Here is a 20673-nt window from a genome sequence, read left to right on the forward strand (position 1 = left end):
GGAAAACTACTGCATCCAAATGTTTCTGCAATGTTTTAAGAGGATACAACAGGGTTCTGGTCATCAAGTGACCAATCACAGACTGCAAGTTGCTGAATTTCAACTCAGTCCCAGCACGTTCCTGCAAGGAAGAATAAAACCCTTATCTTGCTCAGCCATGTGTTGCCTGCCACAAACTGCAAAAGAGAGCAACGCCCAAAGCCAGCCTGTTTGATTTCAGCCTGGAACAGAGCGACTCTGGAGCGAGTGAGACAGAGAGAAGGCATGCTCATGTGCAGCCCTGATTAAAACAACAGAGGGAAGAAACCCAACACACAGCAAGATCTAAAGCCAGTCTAGCCATCCAATCTGATGGTCTAGGGATAGAACCTGCAGTTGGAAACACTAACAGAATTGCACCAAGCCAAAACCACATTCAGTACCAGAAAAACTTTGAAAGGAATTGAAGAAAAAGTGAAAGAAATGATCCGGGTCTGGAGGTATTCAGAGAGCTAAATATGCATAGCATGGTGAAGAGATTATTAAGTGAAGGGTGCATGATCGTTTCCAAATATGAAGAGTGTGACCACGAAGGATGAAGAGAAATTGTTTCATATAGCCCAACGGGTGACAGGATTAAATCATGGAGAGAGAAAATCTAAGCTGTTTAAAAGTCTCCCAAGAGAAGCAGTGGGAGGGCCATCAGATGTTAGTTAGGGCACAAACATAGGGCACTATCTATCTTAAAACACTCTTTGCATGTCCTCAGTGTCATTAAACCCTGTAAATGCTCTCTCTTCCTAAGCACTGTGTTTGATGGAGGGATTCTTTCAGTTGCCCCCTTTTACGTGTTTCTCCAGTGGCCCAACAGCACGCCTGCCAGGGCAGACGCTCTGACTTCATTCTTAACATGTCCCAGATATTGGATAGCTTTGAAGATAAGCAGTTGTTTAACTCTCGGACCAATACTGGCATTTGTTATAAATTCATTTAATTCCATACCTAGTGTTTTCTCAAGGCATTTATATACTGGGAAAAAAGATGCTAGAAAATATCCTGTAGGAAACACTCCCACTTTGGTGGGCAAGTGGGCTAGATAACAGAGTAGAACTTGGAGATGGAAAATGCCTGTGCTGATAAACACAACTGGACTGACGGCTTGATGCACTTTGAGAGAGACGGATATCCCAAACATGGCAGACGTTAATTGGTTGCAATGCATTCCTAAGCAGACCCAGATGCAGTTGCAGGGATACCTAGAGCCCTGAGAGAGCAAAGGAGAGGATTGTCTGGCTTTTGTGACTTGGCCTGTTGTCACTGGAGCAGCACTGAAACTGACTATTCCTATCTTTGTCCTAACTTGTAAGCTAGTGCCAGTAATTAGATCAATAGCAAGAGCTGGGAGCAGAAGGACAGCAGGTGTACCCCTGGCCAAAAAGAATGTCAATCGGGTATCACAAGTGAAGTTCAAAGTGGTCACTGCTAAATCGGTGGGGGGTGAGGAGGGACTGAAGGAGATTATGCACATGGACACTAGATCTTTTCCCTAATAGGTATTTAAGAAGCAATCATTATGGAAAAGGCCCATAACACAAACTGAGAAGGATGCTGGCCCATACCGCCCTGTTACGTTCATGTTTCTACTTGGCAAACATGGGGCTGTCTTTGAACTTTTTAAAAGACATGCCATGAGAGAGTAAAAAAGCCAGGCTAATAAACACCACTGGCACCCAGAGAGAGTGAAACCAGAAATATGCCTTTATACTCTGTAGGCCTAGCGACGCTACTAAGCTCTGCATTTAGATTGCACCTGCTTTCTGCTCTCACAATTAGGAGAAAGACATAAAAAGGGAATATAAACTTCTTTAGTTTAATGGTTCTTTCACTGCTAGGTGGCCAGGCCAGTGATGACCAAAAAGACACCACTATCTGAGGGCTGTTCGGTGCCATACATGAATGAATGCATGGCCCCATTCCAATTCCTAGTGGGCAGATGTCCACATCACGAGAACACTCCGTCACATTTGGCACTTTGTCAGCTGTCTCGGCCAAGGAACAAATGGGCCGTGAAGACTGAATTACCCTCTTGCCATTAGAGCAGGGGTTCTTCCAGGTCAGAGGTGAGGCACAGTGGCAAGCTTCCCCACACCTGCCATCGCCTATGCTGCCCGCTGTCATGACCGAAAGCTGAAGTCTCCAGGGCTGTCAAGCCAGCATCTTTCCCCAGCATTAATATTTTTATTCAAAGCCTTTAATTAAATAATGCACAGGAACATGCCTGGGACATGACAAAGCAGCAGGAAGTGGAAGTGCTTACGTTTTTGTCCTGACTGTTCTAATACAGTAATGGGAAATATTTTTTGTTTTATTAACAATGAAGTCCACAGCCTTCATGTATCCCCTGCTCATGCAGCAATTCAACATCTCTTTTGGTGTGAAGACCTTACTGTCCCTATGGTGCCTTTCAAGTTGTTTCAGGGCATGCATTTCTTTTAAATAGACGACAGAACTCTCCTTCTGTGCACAAAAATGGCACGTTACAGCACTCAGACAAATATGCAAATTAGTGTTCATGCACATGCTCTGTAAAAGAAAAACAAGTCAGCATTCAGAGTATAGTGGTTACAGTCCCACCTATTACTAGAAAGATGAATGCTGCAAAATTCATTGCAGGATGCTGAAAACAAGAATGATAAATTGACTATAGCAGACCCAATTCTTGTTTACACCAAGGCCCCTTTATGCTACTCTGGTAGTTTAACACCCACTAAGGCCCCTTTACGCTACTAGAATAGTGTAAAAAGGTCTAAGTGTAAATGAGAATCAGGCTCTGTGTCTCTTCTGCCCAACTTTGTAATCTACAAGGCTACTCTCAGGTACTGGAAATAGTGAATCATGCTCCTGTCTTAGCTGCAATACTATTGTTTCAAAACTGTTGTACAGATCCCATAAGGTCCAAGTGGTCCAAACCTCACATAGTTCCACTGTCATTTTATGTCCTCACTTCCAAAAACACACATCTACGCATTAAAATAAATTATCTTCTTGTCTGAAAACCTCAGAGAAGACACTGTTCCTGGTTACCTAGAAATCAAAATACAATTTAAATGCTCTCCTTCCTTCCTACCATCCTACTCTCTCAAAAGCATATGGAAAGTTTGTGTGGAATTATCCGAAGGCTCTTACACCATCCAAATCTCTCCTAGCAGAGAACAACATTACAGCACCTGACCCTGAAGAACCCAATAAAAGCAAAAAGTACAAAAACTGCCAGAGAGTAAAATGGTGGGTTTTACACAGAAGCCAAGAGAAAGAAGGAGTCAGCTGAAGCAGGCAACTGGAAAAAACCACTATGATGCAGTAGAGATGCCTGTGCCGACATACCTGCTTATCGGGTATGGATCCTGTCCTCACCTGAAGTGACCTTTCCCTGAAAGACTGAGTTGCTGACCAAATAAAGAACAACTGTCTATACCATACACACACAAACCTAAGACACAATATATTTGTAACCTAAATTACTTCCCCTTCCCAGGAAGCCCCAACCCTAAATTTTACCTAAAACTAATTTCCTTGGGTACTTCCACCCCCACCAGTCTAGCTTTGAAGCTGAAAAAAGGACAGATATGGACTAGCTGTCTTCAAAGCAGACTGAAACATTTCATGTCAATTTCAAATGTAACCCAGATGAGTTGATTGTCAGTTGCTCCAGGATATTTATGGATTCCAAAATCAATTTAATCTCACTTTCCTGATCCTATCAACCCCTCCCAACCTTTCACGCTGTCACTAAATCCAAAAGGAAGGCAACCAATGTTGAGCAGGGAAATGGCTCTTTTTTTAAAAAAAAAACAAAAACAAAATCCTGTTTCATACTAACCTGTCCGTGACTGTGGACTGTGTGCCACTCATTGGAGCCCTGGGCAAGGGTCTTTTTATCCAATGTGCATTTTACTACTCTTGCACGGATCTTCCCCTTGATACGCTGCCCCCTTACACACCCCCCCCAAGGTTCGGGATCCAGCCTTGCTCCAGAGGAGACATGCCCAGAAGACCAATTCAGTTCCAAAAAATAAACAAAACCTCCTCAGTCCAATCCGAATATCCAGATCCAAGGGACTCTTTAAAAACCAATCAATCCAACACCACACACAAATTCTCCCCAGGGTGAAAATTTCCCCAAAAAGAAGAGAAAAATCTTGAGTGATAAATCCTCCCAGGGTCCAGGCCTGTGAATGCGGGGGGAAGGGGCGGTTCTGGGGAGATGCTGATGTTAGTCCAAGCGGGGGGCTGGGTGAACCCGGCCCTACAGGGGCAGCTGTTCCTCGATTTACCCTCGGGGGGAGGCAGGGCCCCCACTCCCAAACCAGCAGGGTGTCTGGTCCTGTTGGGGGGGGGGTGAACACCCCCTGCTCGCTGGGGACGGCTGCACGACCCCGCTCAGGCGACTCTCGGGGTGCCCCCGCCGGGGTCCCTTATCGGGGGGTGCCGGGGTGCGGCTCGGAGCCCCCCCGCGCCCGCCGCTCCCTCTCCGCCTGGGGCCGCAGAGCCGGGCCCATGTGTCCCCCGAAGGCCCGCGGTGCCGGCGACGCTCAGGGCTCCAGGCCCGGTTCGGTTCGGTTGGCTCCGCTTCCCTTCGCAACTGGGCTCCTCGCCGCTCGCTGGGCTCCCGGCCCGGTTCGGTCCCGGCTGGGTCCCGGCCGCTGGGAGCGGGTGTCTCCGGCGTCCCGGCCCGGTTCGGCCCGTCAGCGTCTCCGCTCCGCCTCCCAGGTCGGTGCCGGCCCGGTTCGGCCCGTCTGCGCGCTCCCGCCGGCCCGGGTGGGGGGGGCGGGGGGGGGGCTGCGGCCGCTCTCGGGAGCCCGCTGCTGGCTCCGGCCGCCTCGCGGCTCGGTCCGGTCCGGTTCGGTCCGGTTCTGCCCGGCTCGCCCCTGGCCCACTTCACCTCTCGGGGCTGCCGGCCCCGCTCAGCGCCCGGCGCGGCCCGGCGGGGGTCTAGAGGAAGGGAGCCGAGCCGGTCCGGTGCTGGTTCCGGTTCCGGTTCCGGTTCCGAGCCCGACCCGGGCCGGCGGCGGCGGCGGCGGATTTTTTTTTTTTTTTTTTTTTTTTTGTGTGTGTGTGTTTACTTCTGGGAGCCGCGTCACACCCCCCTCCAGCGGATCCCTGCGCCGACCGCCTCACCGCCCCTCTGCGGCGCCTCCGCCGGCAGCTGAGCCGGCAAAGGAGTCCCTCGCGCCAGGCCGCCCGAGGGAGGGGGAGAGGGATGCGCGCGAGGGGCGGCGCACTGCGGAGTCGGGGTGGGGGGGGGATCCCCCCTCCCAGCACACCAGCGGGAACCCCCTCCTGCCCCCTGCTCTGCAGAGAAGGGATTCTCCCGAGCCCCACTGCAGGGGATGCCAGCCCCCCTCCCCGCCCAGCACACTGCAGAGGAGGGCTGCCCCAGTGCACCCTATACAAAGGGTCTCCAGCCTTCTTCTGCTCCCCTAGGGCTTGGGTAGGAAGCCAGGATTGCACATTTCGAGCTGGGTTTGCTAGCCAGGACCATGCCGCAGTGAGCCGGTCAATGTCCTGCAGGCCCCCGGTGGAAGAACAAAGGGGACGCTCAGCGACGCTCTGCGCCTTCCTCTGCGCCTCGGTCGCATACAGGTGTTTGCCTCCTTTTCCATTTACAGAGGGTATGGCCGCTCTCCCGACGCCGTTCCATCTGCACCTGTCTTCCCCACATAAATCGCAACCCCTCCGGTTCCGCCACAGGGTCAGCGACCAGCTGTGTGTTTGGACCCTTCCCACCCCTCAGAGAAGGGATTCCCGCTCCCCATGCAATGCAGTAAAGCAGGGGTAGCCGATTATTTTTTGCCAGAGTCCAAATTTCTTGGCCAAGATATTGTCAAGCTCCAGACTCCAGGGGAAAATAATAATAAAATAACAATAATGATGATAAGTAAATAAAAAGATTTTGGCTTTCAGGGTTGGCTCCAAAGCGTCTGGAGGCCCGGATTTGATCCACGGTCCACCTACTGACTACCCCTGGAGTAAAGTACCCCCCTCCCGAATGTACTGAAGACGTGGGATCCCCCACCCCAATGATATGCAGAGACTGAACCCCGCCCCAGAATGCACTGAAGAGAAGACCCCCCACCCCGTGCACTGATGCAAAGAGATTCTCCCAGTACCACTGTAAAGTCGCACTGTAAAAATGGACTCCCCTCAGGATGAACAGCTAGCGAGTGTGAAAAATCAGGGTGTGGGGGAGAATAGGGGCCTATATAAGACAAAGCCCCGAATACCAGGACTGTCCCTATAAATTTGGGACATCTGGTCACCCTATGCCCTCACCCCAAAGAACCCCGCCCCACACACACACAAACTGCAACAAAGGGATTTCCCCATTGATTCATCTGCATTGGGGGAGGAGGGCGTGGCGTGGCATGGTGGAGTGGGAAATGAGAAGCTTTACCACCTTATCCCTAATAAATGCAAAAGGATTGGCTCCCCAGTCATTTTTTTGGGGGGGAGGGGTAGGTGGGAGGGAGCTAGGAAACTCTTTCCCAGCTCACCTGTTGTCAGTCATAGGGGCCTAAAAGTAGGCATTTGATCTCCATATTTGTTGGTGCTCCCATTCACTTAAGTTGGCACTGCGGGGTCTCAAGCACCTCTGAAAATCACACTCCCCCCAAGTTGTCTCACATGTGGGGAGGGAGGATTCCCCAAGACTGGAGCCACCCAGACTCAATGTCCCCTACTGGAAATTGTGGCCTTCATGGCTGCCCAGCCAGGACATGGATTTTCTGCCCTTTTGTAAGAGCGAAGTAGTAATAAATAGCTTTCCTGTGATCGGCATTACTATTTGCTAAACACACGGCTCATTCTGCCTTCAGATCCCTCCCTTAAGCTAGTGCTTCTCTCCATCATGCACCTTCTCTTCCACCCCTTTTCTGTACAGCTCCCCTCTGTTTTGTCTTGTCTTAGGCAGACAAACTGCATTAGCGCGTTGAGACAGGGAGCTGTAGCTAATGCGCTTAAACATGTGAAAGTATGGCCGTGGCGCTCCAGTGTGTGAGACGTAAATAAATAAACTAAAAGAAGAGGGTTCCCAGCGTGCCAAAGTAACAATGGGCTGTGCACTAATAGGATGCCTTCTTTACCAGAGCTTTTTGGGGCATCACATCACATCGCTAACTCCCCTCGTCTATCTCACTTAATCAATGGCCTGTCCCTGCAGGGGCTTTGGTGTCCCCGTGAGCCTGCCTGTTTCCTGCAGATGGCACCTAGTGGTTTTGTCGCCTGAGTGCTGTAATACTTTGGTTTAAGTCTGGATTTGTGGCTTGTTGGGTGCTGGTAGTGGCCTGTGATAAACAGGTCAAACTGGATGAGCTGGTGGTATCTTTTGGTCTTGGATGCTATGCATTTTCCCATCACTTCACTGCAAATTATTCCGGTGAGTTGGGAGCTAACCTACGATTGGCGCGAGACCAAAAGGGAGTCCAGCACCCTGCACCTAAAATATTCCAGGTAAGGGCCTCTCCCTGCTCCATGGACATCAAGCGAGCAGGATCACGCTGTCAATCACCACTAATGCCCATTCTCACATGTACATTGCCATGGACGTGGCTCTCCCTCACTTGTTCCCCAGCACTTCAGTCATATCATTCCCTAAAAAATATACCACTGCCCTGCCCCACCCAAACCGCCCCCCCACACCATTTATGGAATATATGAAGTTTGGGGAGCAGTTTAAAATCTATGCATCAGTCTGCCTGATCCTGTACATGTCCAAACTGTATTGTCACTCTCTGGTAGCACAGACTGTACAGGCAGCACACAATAAATAATAGTGCTAAATTCTGTATTATCTAACCCCATGCATCCATCCCGTCTACTCATCCCCAGCCCTGTTAGGGTCCACCGAACTGCCACATTAGTAAGTGCCAAGGGTTATCACCCCTATGCTAAAGGGTCATGAAATTCCATGGTACCACGTGTCATATTGCCAAGGATTCAAGCTAGTCCCATGTTACCAGGGGCATATACAGGAATCAACATTCCAGCAGTTTTGGAGGGGCATGTTCTGTGCCCCCCTCCCCCGGGAGGAACGCATGCGCTCCCCGCCGAGGCACCGGGGCCAGAGGCGCTCTATGCCTCCCTGCTGATTATTGCTCCCCTCCCTGTGCATGCTCCTGCCTGTTATCATGTGGCAAAGGGTAAGGCAGAGTACCATGGGGGCATGGCCTCACTCCTTTAGCAAAAGTTTGTGGCAGCACCTAATCTCCCGGTGCCAAGAGCTTAGCAGCAAAATTCTATTACCAAGCACTCAGATGCCTTGTCTTACCACATACCACAGGATTGATGTACACACTGCTTTTGCCAAACATCAACAGCTCATGGCAAGGCCAAAGCGACTCAGGCCACTGGTCTGTTACCAGACCAGATTAGTCTGGTCCAGATTAGTCTGCAAAAGAGAAGAATGAGGGGGGGATTTGATAGCAGCCTTTAACTACCTGAAAGGGGGTTCCAGGGAGGATGGGGCTAGGCTGTTCTCGGTGGTGGCAGATGACAGAACAAGGAGCAACAGTCTCAAGTTGCAGGGCGGGAGGTCTAGGTTGGACATTAGGAAAAAGTTTTTCCCTAGGAGGATGGTGAAGCACTGGAATGGGTTACCTAGGGAGGTGATGAAATCTCCATCTTTAGAGGTTTTTAAACTGAGGCTTGACAAAGCCCTGGCTGGGATGATACAGCTGAGGTTAGTCCTGCTTTGAGCAGGGGGTTGGACTAGATACCTCCTGAGGTCCCTTCCAACTCTACTATTCTATGATTCTATGATCACTAGGACTACAGGGCAGCGCACTGCTGTACATAAGTTGCAGTACTGTGTTATCTTGTGGTACATTTTTCACCACGAAGCAGGTTCCCATGAGCCAAGAGACAGTGAGAGTGTCTAATTAACTTCTTGTTTCGAAAAGATTCATAGCATGTGGGGAATGAAATCATTCTCTAGATGATGCATGACATTTCCATAGGCACGTAAAAGATCTCTATTTTTCCTTTGTGGTTTCCTTTTAGTTGATGATGCTTATGTCATGATCTTGGGGAAGGTAGGTTTCTGGGAAACCCTGTGCTTTATGTCAGGGGTAGTAACTGCACATTAGGCTGTGTTATCATTTATTTCCTTAATGTATTTTATTGTGCATGACAAAATAATCACATTACAGTAACATTTAGCAAGAGGAAGACATCATGATGGCAAATCTGAGAGGGAAATAGCTTCCTTGCAGATCAATCACTCGCTTGGTCCATAAGTTGGTCTGGCTGGATTTTCATTTTTTGCCCATCATTGGCCACCACAGATTCTGACAACCATTACATAGTTGCTGGCCGGATAGCAGGATTCCTGGGTGAACATGCTTCATAATTTGCTGGTCTTCCAGCCTAATAATATGTCCATCCCAAGAAAGTGTATATACAAATACAATAAAGAGAGTGGGCCTGATCGTCAGCTGGCATAAATCTACATAGCTCCATCAAAATCTCTGGCGCTACAGTGATTTACACCTGCTGAGGAGGTGGCTCAATGTTTAAAAGAATCATTCTACAAAAACACACCCATGATAAAGCAGACGTACACATTTCCATGTACGACATTGCTGGGAAGATTTAACTCTCTCTCCTACTGGTTCACATAGACATTTTACTTTTTAATTCTTTATCTTTTTAGCAAATGTTGATTCCGTTAGGAACCAATGGTGTGCGCCTTCAAACTTAACATTTATTAATTTAGTATCTGTGTGTATTTATGAGATTTCTGCTGCTTGAGCAGTTTTACAGTACGAGATCCAGCAGCTAAAATCAATAAGCAATTACACTGTGCAGTACCAATTAAAATAGATTTTTGTTGTTGTAAAAACCTCACTTAGCCTGCAATTTACAGTTATAACTTTCATGGAAACATAGATATTGGAAATGGAAAAGGGCTATTATATTACCTAGTCCCTTTCTCCAGGGCACTGCAAGGTTGTCCCCTATAGCATATTCTCCAGAGTCCAGATCAGAAGTAAATGTGTCAAAGTGCTGGGGACTTCTTTCATTGATGTCCCATGGACCATAACTCCTCAGCTGGTGTTGCAATAAAGCAAAATATGGTATAAGAAGGACAGCTCCTCTGAGGTCTCTTATATTGGACTCCTGGAAAGACAAACCCAAGTCAAAATGGTGATACAGTGTTTATTTCTGAAAGGAAAAGAACCAGATCCAATCTACCTCACTCCTATAACTCACGCTAGGACCTGTTGCCATCTGCTGGAACATCCCAGAATCACAATTCCCACCTGACCACCTCCCATCTGGCCAAGGGAACCATTTTACAAGGTTGTCCACACTTTTGAAATGAGTCTTTTAAACAAACTTCAGATTATGGCATTCAGGGAAATCTAGTTGGTGCAGTTTCCTGTCATTCTAGGGTTCAGCTCCTAGGTATGGTTGAAGATGTGCCCAAGGATGAATTCCACACAAAGTCTAGGCTTGAGCAATTAAAGACTACACAGGTTTTGTGGGAAAGTGGGCAAACCATTATGGTACAAAGTCGGTGACAGCAGTTTATTAATTGATTTTTTTTAAAACATACATGTGACTAGGGCACATGTAACATGTAACTCCAGGGACCCCTGTAATTAAGGTTCAGGGCTCCCTGGAGAACTGGGATAAGAAACAGGGAGCTCCAGTTCCTGGAGGACAGAAGAACAAAAGAAACAGCAAGAAAGAAGAAAAGCTGAAATCTCAACTTCTCTCTGTTCACTGTATTACCACTTAGAAATAAGAATGGAACACAAATACATATTGAGCTCTGGATTCATTGGGTCAGATTCTCAGTTGGTGTAAATTGTCATGAGTCCATTGACTTCAATTGAGCAACAGCAATTTATACCAGCTGAGGATCTGGTCCATTATGGTTTGTTTGTTTGTTTGATGTGTGTATACTGCGACTTTTAATCCTAAAAGATGCTATCTGCCCCTACACACAATGATCCAAACCAACCACAAGAGCAACTCTGGGAGAATGAATTGAGCTAGTCCTTTTTACACAAGCAGTGAATCTGGATCAATAAGTTAGAAACTTTTTTTGCAAGTGATAAAAAAAAAAAATCAGAAAAAAATGTTTTGCAAATCTTTCCCCAAAAATTCAAATTTGTACAAAAATTTCATTTTTTGACTTAAAAAAAATAGCTCTATAGCTGATTGAAAAACAGGAAATATGTGCAAAATTTTATTCCTTTTTATTTGCTGTCAAAATTCAAAATTTCAAAGAATTATTTCTCCCTGACATTTCTGACATTGAAAATTTTTGCCCAGTTGTAGTTTCCTTATTTTGGTAGCAAATATCAGCCCCTGTCAATTTAGCTAAGGTATTTATAACATTTCTGGCCACTTCCTTTCCATATGTCATTGAAGATTTAATATAAACATCTCTTTCTTTTGAAGGTCAGTTTGGTTGTTTTTATTTGCATTATTATCAAAAATATTAAGAAAACATTAAATTAAAAAAAAGTTAAAAACCAAAATCAGCATTAGGAAGTATTTCAAGCTTTAAGATTGGCCTAGGTATAAGCAGAAATTTAATTAAAGAGATTCTGTTATAAGGAATTTACACCCCCCCACATTCAGTACATTTTTAACAGAAAGAGTAATTAATCATGAAAACAATTTACCTACAGATAGGACAGTTTCTCCATAGAAACCATTGCAGTCTTTAATTCAAGACCGTGTATCTTTCTAAAATATGTTATAGCTCAAACAGAAGTTCTCATCTTCAAGCAGAAATCATGGGTGAAGTTCCTTTGGCCTGTAATTAAAGAAGATCAGACTTCATGATCATATTGGTCCCTTCTAGCTTTAAACTTAATCCTAATTCCATTTAGGGTAGACACACATGTGAGATTTGGAGAGGAGAGATTTCCCCTACCACCATCCCAAGTAATCTGTGGGATTAAGGCTTCTCTCTCAACCTCAGCCGCCAATAGGTGATGGATTTAGAATTGGTGATAGAATACACTAATGTTTTACATTTCAATTACACTTTTCATTACAAAGCACTTGCAAACTGTGCACTTCACCAGTTCAATGCAGCTGTCTCTGGAAGGCGACAGCTCTTTGGGACACTCCGCAACAGGATGGATAGGGGAAATTCTGTCCATGGACACCGGAGCAAATACCTAACGTTACAAAATGGACCTTAAGCTTTTAACACTCAAGACCAACAGAAAGGACCTCACTTTCTAAGGCCTCATTCTTGACCTTTTTACCAGCTCATGTAAGAGTCTCCCACACACTGACCTTAAATTGCTGAGGAAGGATGAAAAGCTGAGGCAATGCTGCTAGCCATGAAGTTTAGGGAACATGGGCTGGATGCTTAGACCATCCCCAGCCACTTCTCCAGCTACAGAACTGCACCCAAAGGGAACATAGCATGATGATCTGAAGCAGAGCAGCTAGGCGGTGAAGTTAATCCATTTGTTTTAACTTGCAGACAGATCAGCTACCAGCAGCTCTTCAGCTATTTGCATTTTGTAATGCAAGAATCCATCATAGCTGAACCATTTGCTGCCAAGCCAATTGCTTCCCCCAAATCACAACGCTGGGTCCTATCAACCCACTTACTGTGTTTTAAAACACGGACAGCAGTCCCCTAACTGCAAGTGGAAGCTCTCACCACATTGTGGCATAGAACAGTAAGCACTGCCTTTCGCTGGCTCCAAAATGCAATCGGTTCTATTCGTCTCCATGCTGCCTGCTAGTTGCCTGTGTTGGGAATAGGTTAAGGCTGGTTTTGCTCTCATGCTTTGCACAACCTAACCTCAAAAGGGGAGATTCTACAGTCAGGCGTTTGGCTACTACTTCTATCCTCATGTTGACCTAGACAGGATCTGCTTTAGAAGCTGATACGGTGCCTGATCAGTCACTATTAAAGGCCATTTTGATGCAATCAGGAATTTTTTTGTGGGTGGGGTGGGGTGAGGGGGGGGCAGTAGTCTTGCTGTTGTGCATGTACCTCTGTAACAGTGATGCATTTTTTGTATGCTACCCCTTTAAACACCCAATAGCTCTGCTGTCTGCAGAGATGTGCAGCTATTCTGTGTTCATTTCAGCACACACTGCTAGCAGAGACATTCACAGGTTAAACTTTTTATCAGCTGATTATGGTGGTTAGGGGGGTGATTTTTTTCACATACAATTCTGCTGGAAAAAGCTCTAGTATAGAGGCCATTATGGTGATCTAAATGCGGCTTCTAAAATAATAGCTTATTATAGTTCCCAAACTAAAATAAACTATATTGGTTTATGTGCTTTTATACCTGGTATAGCTGTGGCCACACTAGAAGGGTTTTGCTGCTTTAATTGTGCTGTCATAGTTAAAGCAGCAACACATTTTAAGTATAGACAAGTCTATACACATTGTGCTTTCTTTCATGGAGCCTTTCTTTTTGCTGTCTTCTAAGGGCTTGTGGGCACTCAGGAAAATTAATCTGAATTAACTTTTAAAGTGGATTAGTTAAACCACATCCAACCTTTATGTGCACACACTTCATTCGATTTTAACTTCCAGACTTTCCTGAGTGTCTCTACAGACAAGCCCTGAAATCAGCATTCGTCTGGCTAAAAGTGTGAGTTTGCTTGTGTTGTTCCTGCAGAGCTGCAAAATAATACTATTTCCAATCATGTACAAAAATGGTCAGATGTGCTGGAGGGGACAAAATCTTTTGACAGGCATCTCAATTAAAGATAACACTATACTTGCCAGGAAAGTTATCCCAAAAGCTGTACCTTGAGGTATTGGGAATGGCATAAAATCTGACCATTTCTCCACTTCTCCTGAATTAATTCTGATTTAAAAGTTCATCTTTTAATTAAAGCATTTTGTAATCACCTTAAATACAGCCCTGCTCAAGTTGCTTATGAGAAGCTCTTTAACTAAGGCCAATTCTGTTCCCACTAAATCAACCTCAAAACTCTGATTGTAGTATGATGGGAGCAGAGACTGGCTCATGCTCATAAAAAGCAAACCACTCCCAAAACGGGAAGAGGATCAGACCCATAAAAAGCCAATGCCTTCTATGCCAATTCACTAGAACACATGCCCATGATGGTTTGGAAGGAGAACAGTGCTGGTATATGGGATAATCAAGAGTCCCTCCTTGCCCAGAAATTTGTCATGCAACACAAGACCGATGCAGACAATTTCTCTCTCTCTGAAATTTGATTTCTTTGGAAATGGCAGCAGACTTTGCAATTTTATTTCCAGCCAAGCTACACAAAGTCTGGAAAGATCAGAAATGCATTCAGGACTTTCATGAGGCTTAAAACATTCTCTCATCTTTCATATCCAAGAAACAGACCTGCTGACAAGTGCTGGTATTAGTTTAGACTCCAAAGATTTAAAACATTCTGTGTTTTCATCAGTGCCTGGGGCCACGGTTGCAAGGGAAGAAAGCTCCGAATGTTATAAAGTATCAGTCTCTTAAAACATAAATAAGGGGTTCAGTTACAGAAGTATGGCAGAGAGTTGAAAAGGAAGGTTATGCATGTATTCTAAGGCCAACAGTGGTCACTGGGGGGGCGGGGGGAAGCTTTTTAAAGAGACTGGGGAGGTATAAAACAAGATGGGTTTCAGGAGCATTGGAGAACCCACTATGACCCAGGCTTCCCTAAATGCCAACTGGGAAAGGGGTTATAGGAAAATCCTGATTTTGGTATGTACATTCTGGTTCACCAAAGAGTGTCAGGCAAGGTCTTATATGAAAGCCAGGGTCACGCTAATTGTTAACACTACTGTGAAATGTATGGACAGATACCACCGTCAGGAGTTACGTAGTCTGCTGAAAAAGAACTTTAAATTCTGTAGCAAGTCGGAGTTGACAAACAGGCTTCCTGTCAGACAAAAAGTATTTGATGCCCAGTCTCTCTGTCAGCAAGTAAAGGAAGCACTGTGAGCCAGTACAATGGCGAGTTAATTGCATATGAAGTCAACAGGGAGATAGGAAAACAACAGGGTGGCAGCACCGGGGAGGATGAGCCACGAGGCAATTAGCCTGGTAAGTTTAGTCTCTAGAAACTGTGTTATGGTTTTGTTTTATATGTAACCTTTTGCTGCCATTATCCTTATTCACTTTGCTGATAAACTTGTTGTTGTTTTCACTATAACGAAGTGCTGCAATGTTAAGTTAGGGGCCGATCCTGAGCCGAATCACACAAACTGCGGGGAGCACTCTTCCCTCAGTGGAGACAAGCCAACCTGGTATTTCTGTGGGTGCGCAGTGGCTAAGAGTCTGGATGCTTCAGGGGGACACTTCAAAGGGGCTCGGGGACGGGGGTGCACCTATTGTTAACCTGCCCGGCCAAATAAAGGCTGGCAGAGCCCAGGGGCAAGTGCTTGGGTGGCTGACAGGCTGGTGGCTGGGCTGGGGAAATTCTCTCCTCTACATGGCTGGGGCTGCGTGGGGGCCAGAATCCTCCCCTTTATATGCTGTGCTGGAAAACCTCCCAAGCAGGCTCACTTCCCTGTGGGTGGCCTCATGCACTCTAACTGGCTTTGGGACCCTTCTTCTCTAACTGAGATGAACAGTTATCGCTCCTTTTTTCTCTCCACAACACCCCTGCGAGGTAGACTCTAGCCTCATTTTACAGATGGAGACACGAAGACATGGAGATCAAGAGAATTGCTCACGGCCACTTCGCGAGATGCTGGCAGAGGAGGGATCCCATGTCCAAATCCTTTATCCACTGATCGATGGGTACTGATCCCAAACGCTTTACCCATTCATCTAGGCCACGCTGACTCATCTGGTAGCAAGCATTTTACTTTCCAAAGAAGAAACTGCATTAAAGAGAGAGAGGGAGAGAGACTCGGTTCCTTGTATCGTTAAAGAGTCTTTATTTTATAAAATGCAGTACAAAGCTTGTACACCATCCACCGGTGGAACATTAGTAGTTATTACACAGTAATTCAAACACAAGTTAGTATTTCACACTAGTCCCACGGTTTCCCTTTACACATCTGTTCCAGACACCATGGGTTAGCCCTTCTGCTCTGTGTAATTTAGGACATTCTCTCACACCCTGTGCTTCACTCAGATGGCAAGGTATCTTCCCGCTCCCTGGGTCGGTGATTCCATGCCAGCGCCCACTGCAGGTACTACCAGGCCTTAGTTAGAAGCATACTTGCCATCTCTTTTCGGCAAAACCATGGCCAATTTCTCCTCGTTATACCCTTGTATAACATCTAAAGAGTCCTGATATTGATCAGAGACACTACAAGGTTTCCTTTCGACTCTCGGAAGCACAAGTCATTACAGCACACATTTTTCTAACCACACATTGGCTCAAGCAAAGTGCATGTCTAATTTGCATGTGAAATTACTTCCATTGCGCTCACCGCCATGGCTACTCGACCATTTGTGCATGGAACGGCATCAACTGTGAATGTAACTGCGCACCAAACTTCTTGGAAAATCAGGATCTCAATCCAAACTAACAGGTCTGCTCAGGGAACCTTTCCTGACTGGCGTTTAGAAATTGCACTGAGACCATGCCGGGCTCAGCTTTCTCCTAAGCTTACTTGAGACTCCAACCTGCAAGCGTTTCCTGCACATCCCCTCCACTGACTGATGAGAGTTCCACACCGAAATGATGTTCAGGTTCAGGCCCACTGAAGGAAATGGTTGCGACTCTAAACCTACTCTTGTAGTCCCCACTTGAGCAAACAAACCTAACACCCTCTCTTTAATCAAACAGGAACTTTGCCTGAGCATAGATTGCAGGACTGGCTCCTATATATATTTCCAGTTCACAGTATCAACTGGCACCTCTCAGAATCCTGCCTGTAAACACTGGTCAAGAGCATCACATACCTCTGGGCATCTGTGATTTGAGTCAGCCAGGGACTGAGAAGTGCCATCTTTGAGCTGGAAGTTTAGTCCCGGTTACAGTTCATAGTTTATACCATGGTGAAAAGTGCTGAAATCACAGCGGTAACACTCTATATTTATACAGCACTGCTCACCAGAGACCTGAAAGCACTCACCACAGGTGGGTAAAGTGCTTTATTAATGATAAACCTCAAGACGCTCCTGTGAGGTAGGTCAATATTATACCCATTTTATAGATGGACAAACTGAGGCAAAGAGGTTGCATGACATACACAGCAGCAGCAGGGCTGGGAATAGAACCCAGAAGTCTTGATTGCTACTTACCTGTGCTAACCACCTCTCTCTCTTCAAGAGTGAACATTTTTATTGCTGCACCAAGCAAGATAGGTGGCGTTTCCCTTTAAGAACGGGCCTGCTCTTCTGTCAGCTCTGCTTACCTGAAGCTAGCATGTGGCAATTTGCGCCTCAATTCTTTGGTTGCAACAGGCGATGTCTACAGCAGAACTGAAATCTGAACTACAGATTTGTGCGTGGCAGAATCCACATGTAAATGCCCAGGATAAAAATCAAACTGTGCTTAAGAGACTGCAGAGAGATAAACTCAACAGCAGCTGAAAACTGGAATACAGTTTCCCCAACACAACAGAATCTGCACATGGGGCCAGTGTCAGTGACACTGCTTTCCTATCTACAGGTCAGCTCGTTGTCACAAAGGCAACGCTGGGTCAGATTCAGGTGTCAGATACACTGGCTTAAATCCACAGTGACTCTGTTGAAGACAGTGGAAATGCACTGACTTTTCATCAGGTTAACCAAGGTCAAGATCTGGGTGTTACTCTGAAAGCTGCCAGGCCCGTCGTACTTAAGTGATTTCGTTTTTAAATGAATTTACTGCTGGTGAAAGGTGTCAGCTTGACAACTCTGAAGCATGTCACTTGCCCACAAGACAGAACAGGGGAAGCAGCAATGCAAGCTTCTGCCGCGCTATTCCTTGTCCCTAGACTGATGGGAAGCAACACGAAGAGGAATTCAGTCTCCGTGGGCAGATCAGCCCACCTCCTGAGACGGTCAGCAAGGGAGCCAGTTATTGCCACTTGCTGATGTGCCTTTTTTGTGATGGGAGCAGTTAGAGACCTGACCACCAGAAAGGGAACTAAGAACAATATGGGGGGATATTGTTTTTAATGATCAGAGGTGGGAAGGAGTGAACGATGGGGAAAAAGCCATTGTAAGCTCTTTGCATCAAAGTCTGCCTCATTTGAATGTGTTTGTACAGCACCTAGCACACTGAGGCCTCGATTCTGAGTTGGACCTCTGGAGATGCTACCATAACATAAATAAATAAAATAAATAAAAATAATTACAAGCAACCAGAAGAAAAATAATACCGACTTCACCGCTATCTCACCTGGACGTGCATTCTGGCTCAATTACCACGCTTCTCTCTTCCAAAGGAAATGCTGAGACAATAATAAATAATATCACTTTTTGCATGTACAGAATCCCTTTCATCCAAGGATCTGAAAGTGCTTTACACGGGTGGGTCAGCATCATTATCCCCACTTTACAGATGGGGAAATTGAGGCAGTAAGAGAGTTAAGTGACTTGCCCAAGGTCACCTTGCAAGTTGATGGCAGAGCCAGGAATCCTGATTCCCAGTTTCCCCACATCAACCACTAGACCACGCTTCTTCTGAACAGGAAATCAGAGTCACTGCGCAGTACGCTGAACATTAGTGCTATATCTCATCTCCTTCAAGATTATATCAGTGCTGAAGGAGTCAGCCGCTAACATGGCTATTTACCTGTGCTGCTGCACTGGTGACTGCTTTAATTGTGCATTTCCCCACTCACGCAGCTTGCTACATGTCTACATACACACAGCACGCCTCTCATTCAGTCTCTTCCAGGTGACGCACTCCAGACCCAATGCATCTATGGTGTAATTCCATCAGTTTCAATGGCGTTCCACCAGGGATAAATCTGGCTCAGTTCTCTCTAATGTTTAATGGCTCTTCTCCCAAGAATGACCTTTCTGACCAGGGGCTTGATCCCCTTCTTGCAAGATCGTGAACTTGGAGTCCCCACGGTTAATGACTCTTTAGATGGCCCTTTGTTTCCAAGTATAGCTCCTCGCTCCTCCTGTTTCTCCAGGCGTGGTACTTCTTCATGCTTTTCCTCCTAGCGAAACGGCAGATACTGACCATGAAAACCCAGGAGACCGCATACATAATCACACCCCCCACCTTAATGAACCATCTGGGTTTGGGCGACACAAGCTCACAGTACATGAGCCAGGCCCCGACCCCAATCCGCACACCCGTGAAGAGGGCCACAAAGAAGAAATCCACCACGTCCCCCGTGAAGCTGTGGTAGATCCCCGTCTCCCGCAGGAACCAGCGGGCCTGCAGCAGCGGGTTGGTGATCTCGCTGCCGAAGATGACGGCGTTGACTTCGACGGCCGACTCTCCCAGGGCCAGCGACACTGTGATCCCCAAGATGCTCACCATATGATGGGCCAGCATCAGAGCACCTTCCGCCCGGAAGTATACGCACCAGCCTAGGTCGAAGAGGAAGTAACCCAAGCTAAAGCACAGCACCTGCACCTGGAGGGTTGTGTTCGGTGACCCTGGAAAGGAAAGACACCAGCCGCTGCATTAAAGTGAGGAGATGCCAAGCAGGTAGGATCTGAGGAAGGGGGCGAGGTGTTCCCTTCCAGCAGTGACGGCTTCGCCTGGTGACGATCAAGTGAAAGCTGAGGAAGTCACAATAATCCCCTCTATATTTGCACAGGAGCTCCCAGGGAGCATCACAAACACACACCCCCGCCTGCCACGAATCACTTTGCTACCAAAATGTAGCAAGTCCTGGTGTGGAGGGCAGAAGACGGTGACAAAGGGAGCACTAAAAACAGGGCACTAGACTCCCCTGCCCCTTGCACCCACTGCATTTTGACTGGCGATGAAGCCCAAGAAGGAAACAGCCAACAAGATCCATTGTGGAAGCTGGGACGCTCCTGGGGCTCAGAAGACACCACTTTCTGCCACGAGATCAGTAGCCTGGGGGCAAAACTCTCACAACATACCTGGGTGAGTCAAAGGCCAGGGGCCATCAATAAAACCAACGTAAGCAGAGAGGCAGGTGGCGAGGACACCATGGGTCAGAGTGACCAGCCGGCAGCTCCACTCGTAGGTACGGTGTTTATACCGATGGCAGAACCAGGTGTAGAGACACAGCCAAGTGATCAGACTGCAGGTCACCCGCAGGGGCATAGAGGCCATCATCCTATGACAAGGCAGGGAGACAGAAAGATTAGGTAATCGAATCAAATGCAAAGTCAGTTGGCTGCATTACAGCATTTCCAGACTTACCACTAAGTTGTTCCGACTCCTCTGCTGTATACATTAGTATTTTCTGCTGCTGCTGCTGCTTGTTATAACAAATTATTTTGAAGGCATCCACTGTCAAAGCAGCTGAGCATGCAGCAAATCCTCTTAGAGCTGCCACATTCTCTCTTCCCCCGCCTCAGACAGAACCATTTTACTTGGGTAGGGAACCACTGCAGGCAATGGATATACAGCAATATCTAGCAGCCTCCATCACTCTCAGATCGCTTCCCCAAAGAGCGTCAGCATCATTATCTCCCTTCTTCAGATGAGGACCCTGAGCTACGGAGAAGGGACGTGAATTACCTGCGGTCACACACACTGACTCGTCAGCAAGGTTCGGGGTAGAACGTAGGTCTCTGGCCTCTCAATTCTGGAGCCGGCTACCCGCTACGGCCG

General features: G+C 46.8%; 2 protein-coding genes and 1 long non-coding RNA gene across 7 annotated transcripts in view; all 3 read right to left on the reverse strand.

Annotated features, from left to right (window-relative positions):
* The window catches only part of ARHGEF12 (Rho guanine nucleotide exchange factor 12), an 81352-nt gene extending 76744 nt beyond the window's left edge, over nt 1–4608 (reverse strand). For all 4 annotated transcript variants that reach the window (XM_067564894.1, XM_067564888.1, XM_067564879.1 and 1 more), the window contains exon 1: nt 3860–4608. In XM_067564894.1, coding sequence (XP_067420995.1) covers nt 3860–3891 — 32 coding nt within the window. In that variant the 5' untranslated portion in view covers nt 3892–4608. The remainder of the gene's footprint in view (nt 1–3859) is intronic.
* A 4536-nt stretch (nt 4609–9144) lies between these two features.
* Nucleotides 9145–17990, reverse strand: LOC137164248 (uncharacterized). The gene is made up of 3 exons (XR_010922978.1): nt 15689–17990; nt 11676–11809; nt 9145–10155 (listed from the first exon to the last, which is right to left on the reverse strand). It is a non-coding gene; the product is annotated as an uncharacterized lncRNA (long non-coding RNA).
* Nucleotides 17991–18632: 642 nt separating this feature from the next.
* On the reverse strand, nt 18633–20449 carry LOC137164240 (TLC domain-containing protein 5-like). Of its 2 annotated transcripts, XM_067564945.1 has the most exons (3): nt 20260–20449; nt 19974–20173; nt 18633–19517 (listed from the first exon to the last, which is right to left on the reverse strand). In XM_067564945.1, the coding sequence occupies exons 2-3, from the start codon at nt 20170–20172 to the stop codon at nt 18979–18981; spliced, it is 738 nt and encodes a 245-aa protein (XP_067421046.1). In that variant the 5' UTR covers nt 20173; nt 20260–20449; the 3' UTR covers nt 18633–18978. The 2 variants fall into 2 exon arrangements, with proteins under 2 accessions (XP_067421046.1, XP_067421053.1); XM_067564952.1 differs by lacking the exon at nt 20260–20449 and having other exon boundaries at nt 19974–20199.
* Nucleotides 20450–20673: the final 224 nt, after the last annotated feature.

Source organism: Emydura macquarii, unplaced genomic scaffold, assembly GCF_026122565.2.
Source record: "Emydura macquarii macquarii isolate MOO-44397 ecotype Brisbane River unplaced genomic scaffold, CSIRO-AGI_Emac_v2 contig_312, whole genome shotgun sequence".
Classification (NCBI taxonomy): domain Eukaryota; kingdom Metazoa; phylum Chordata; order Testudines; family Chelidae; genus Emydura; species Emydura macquarii.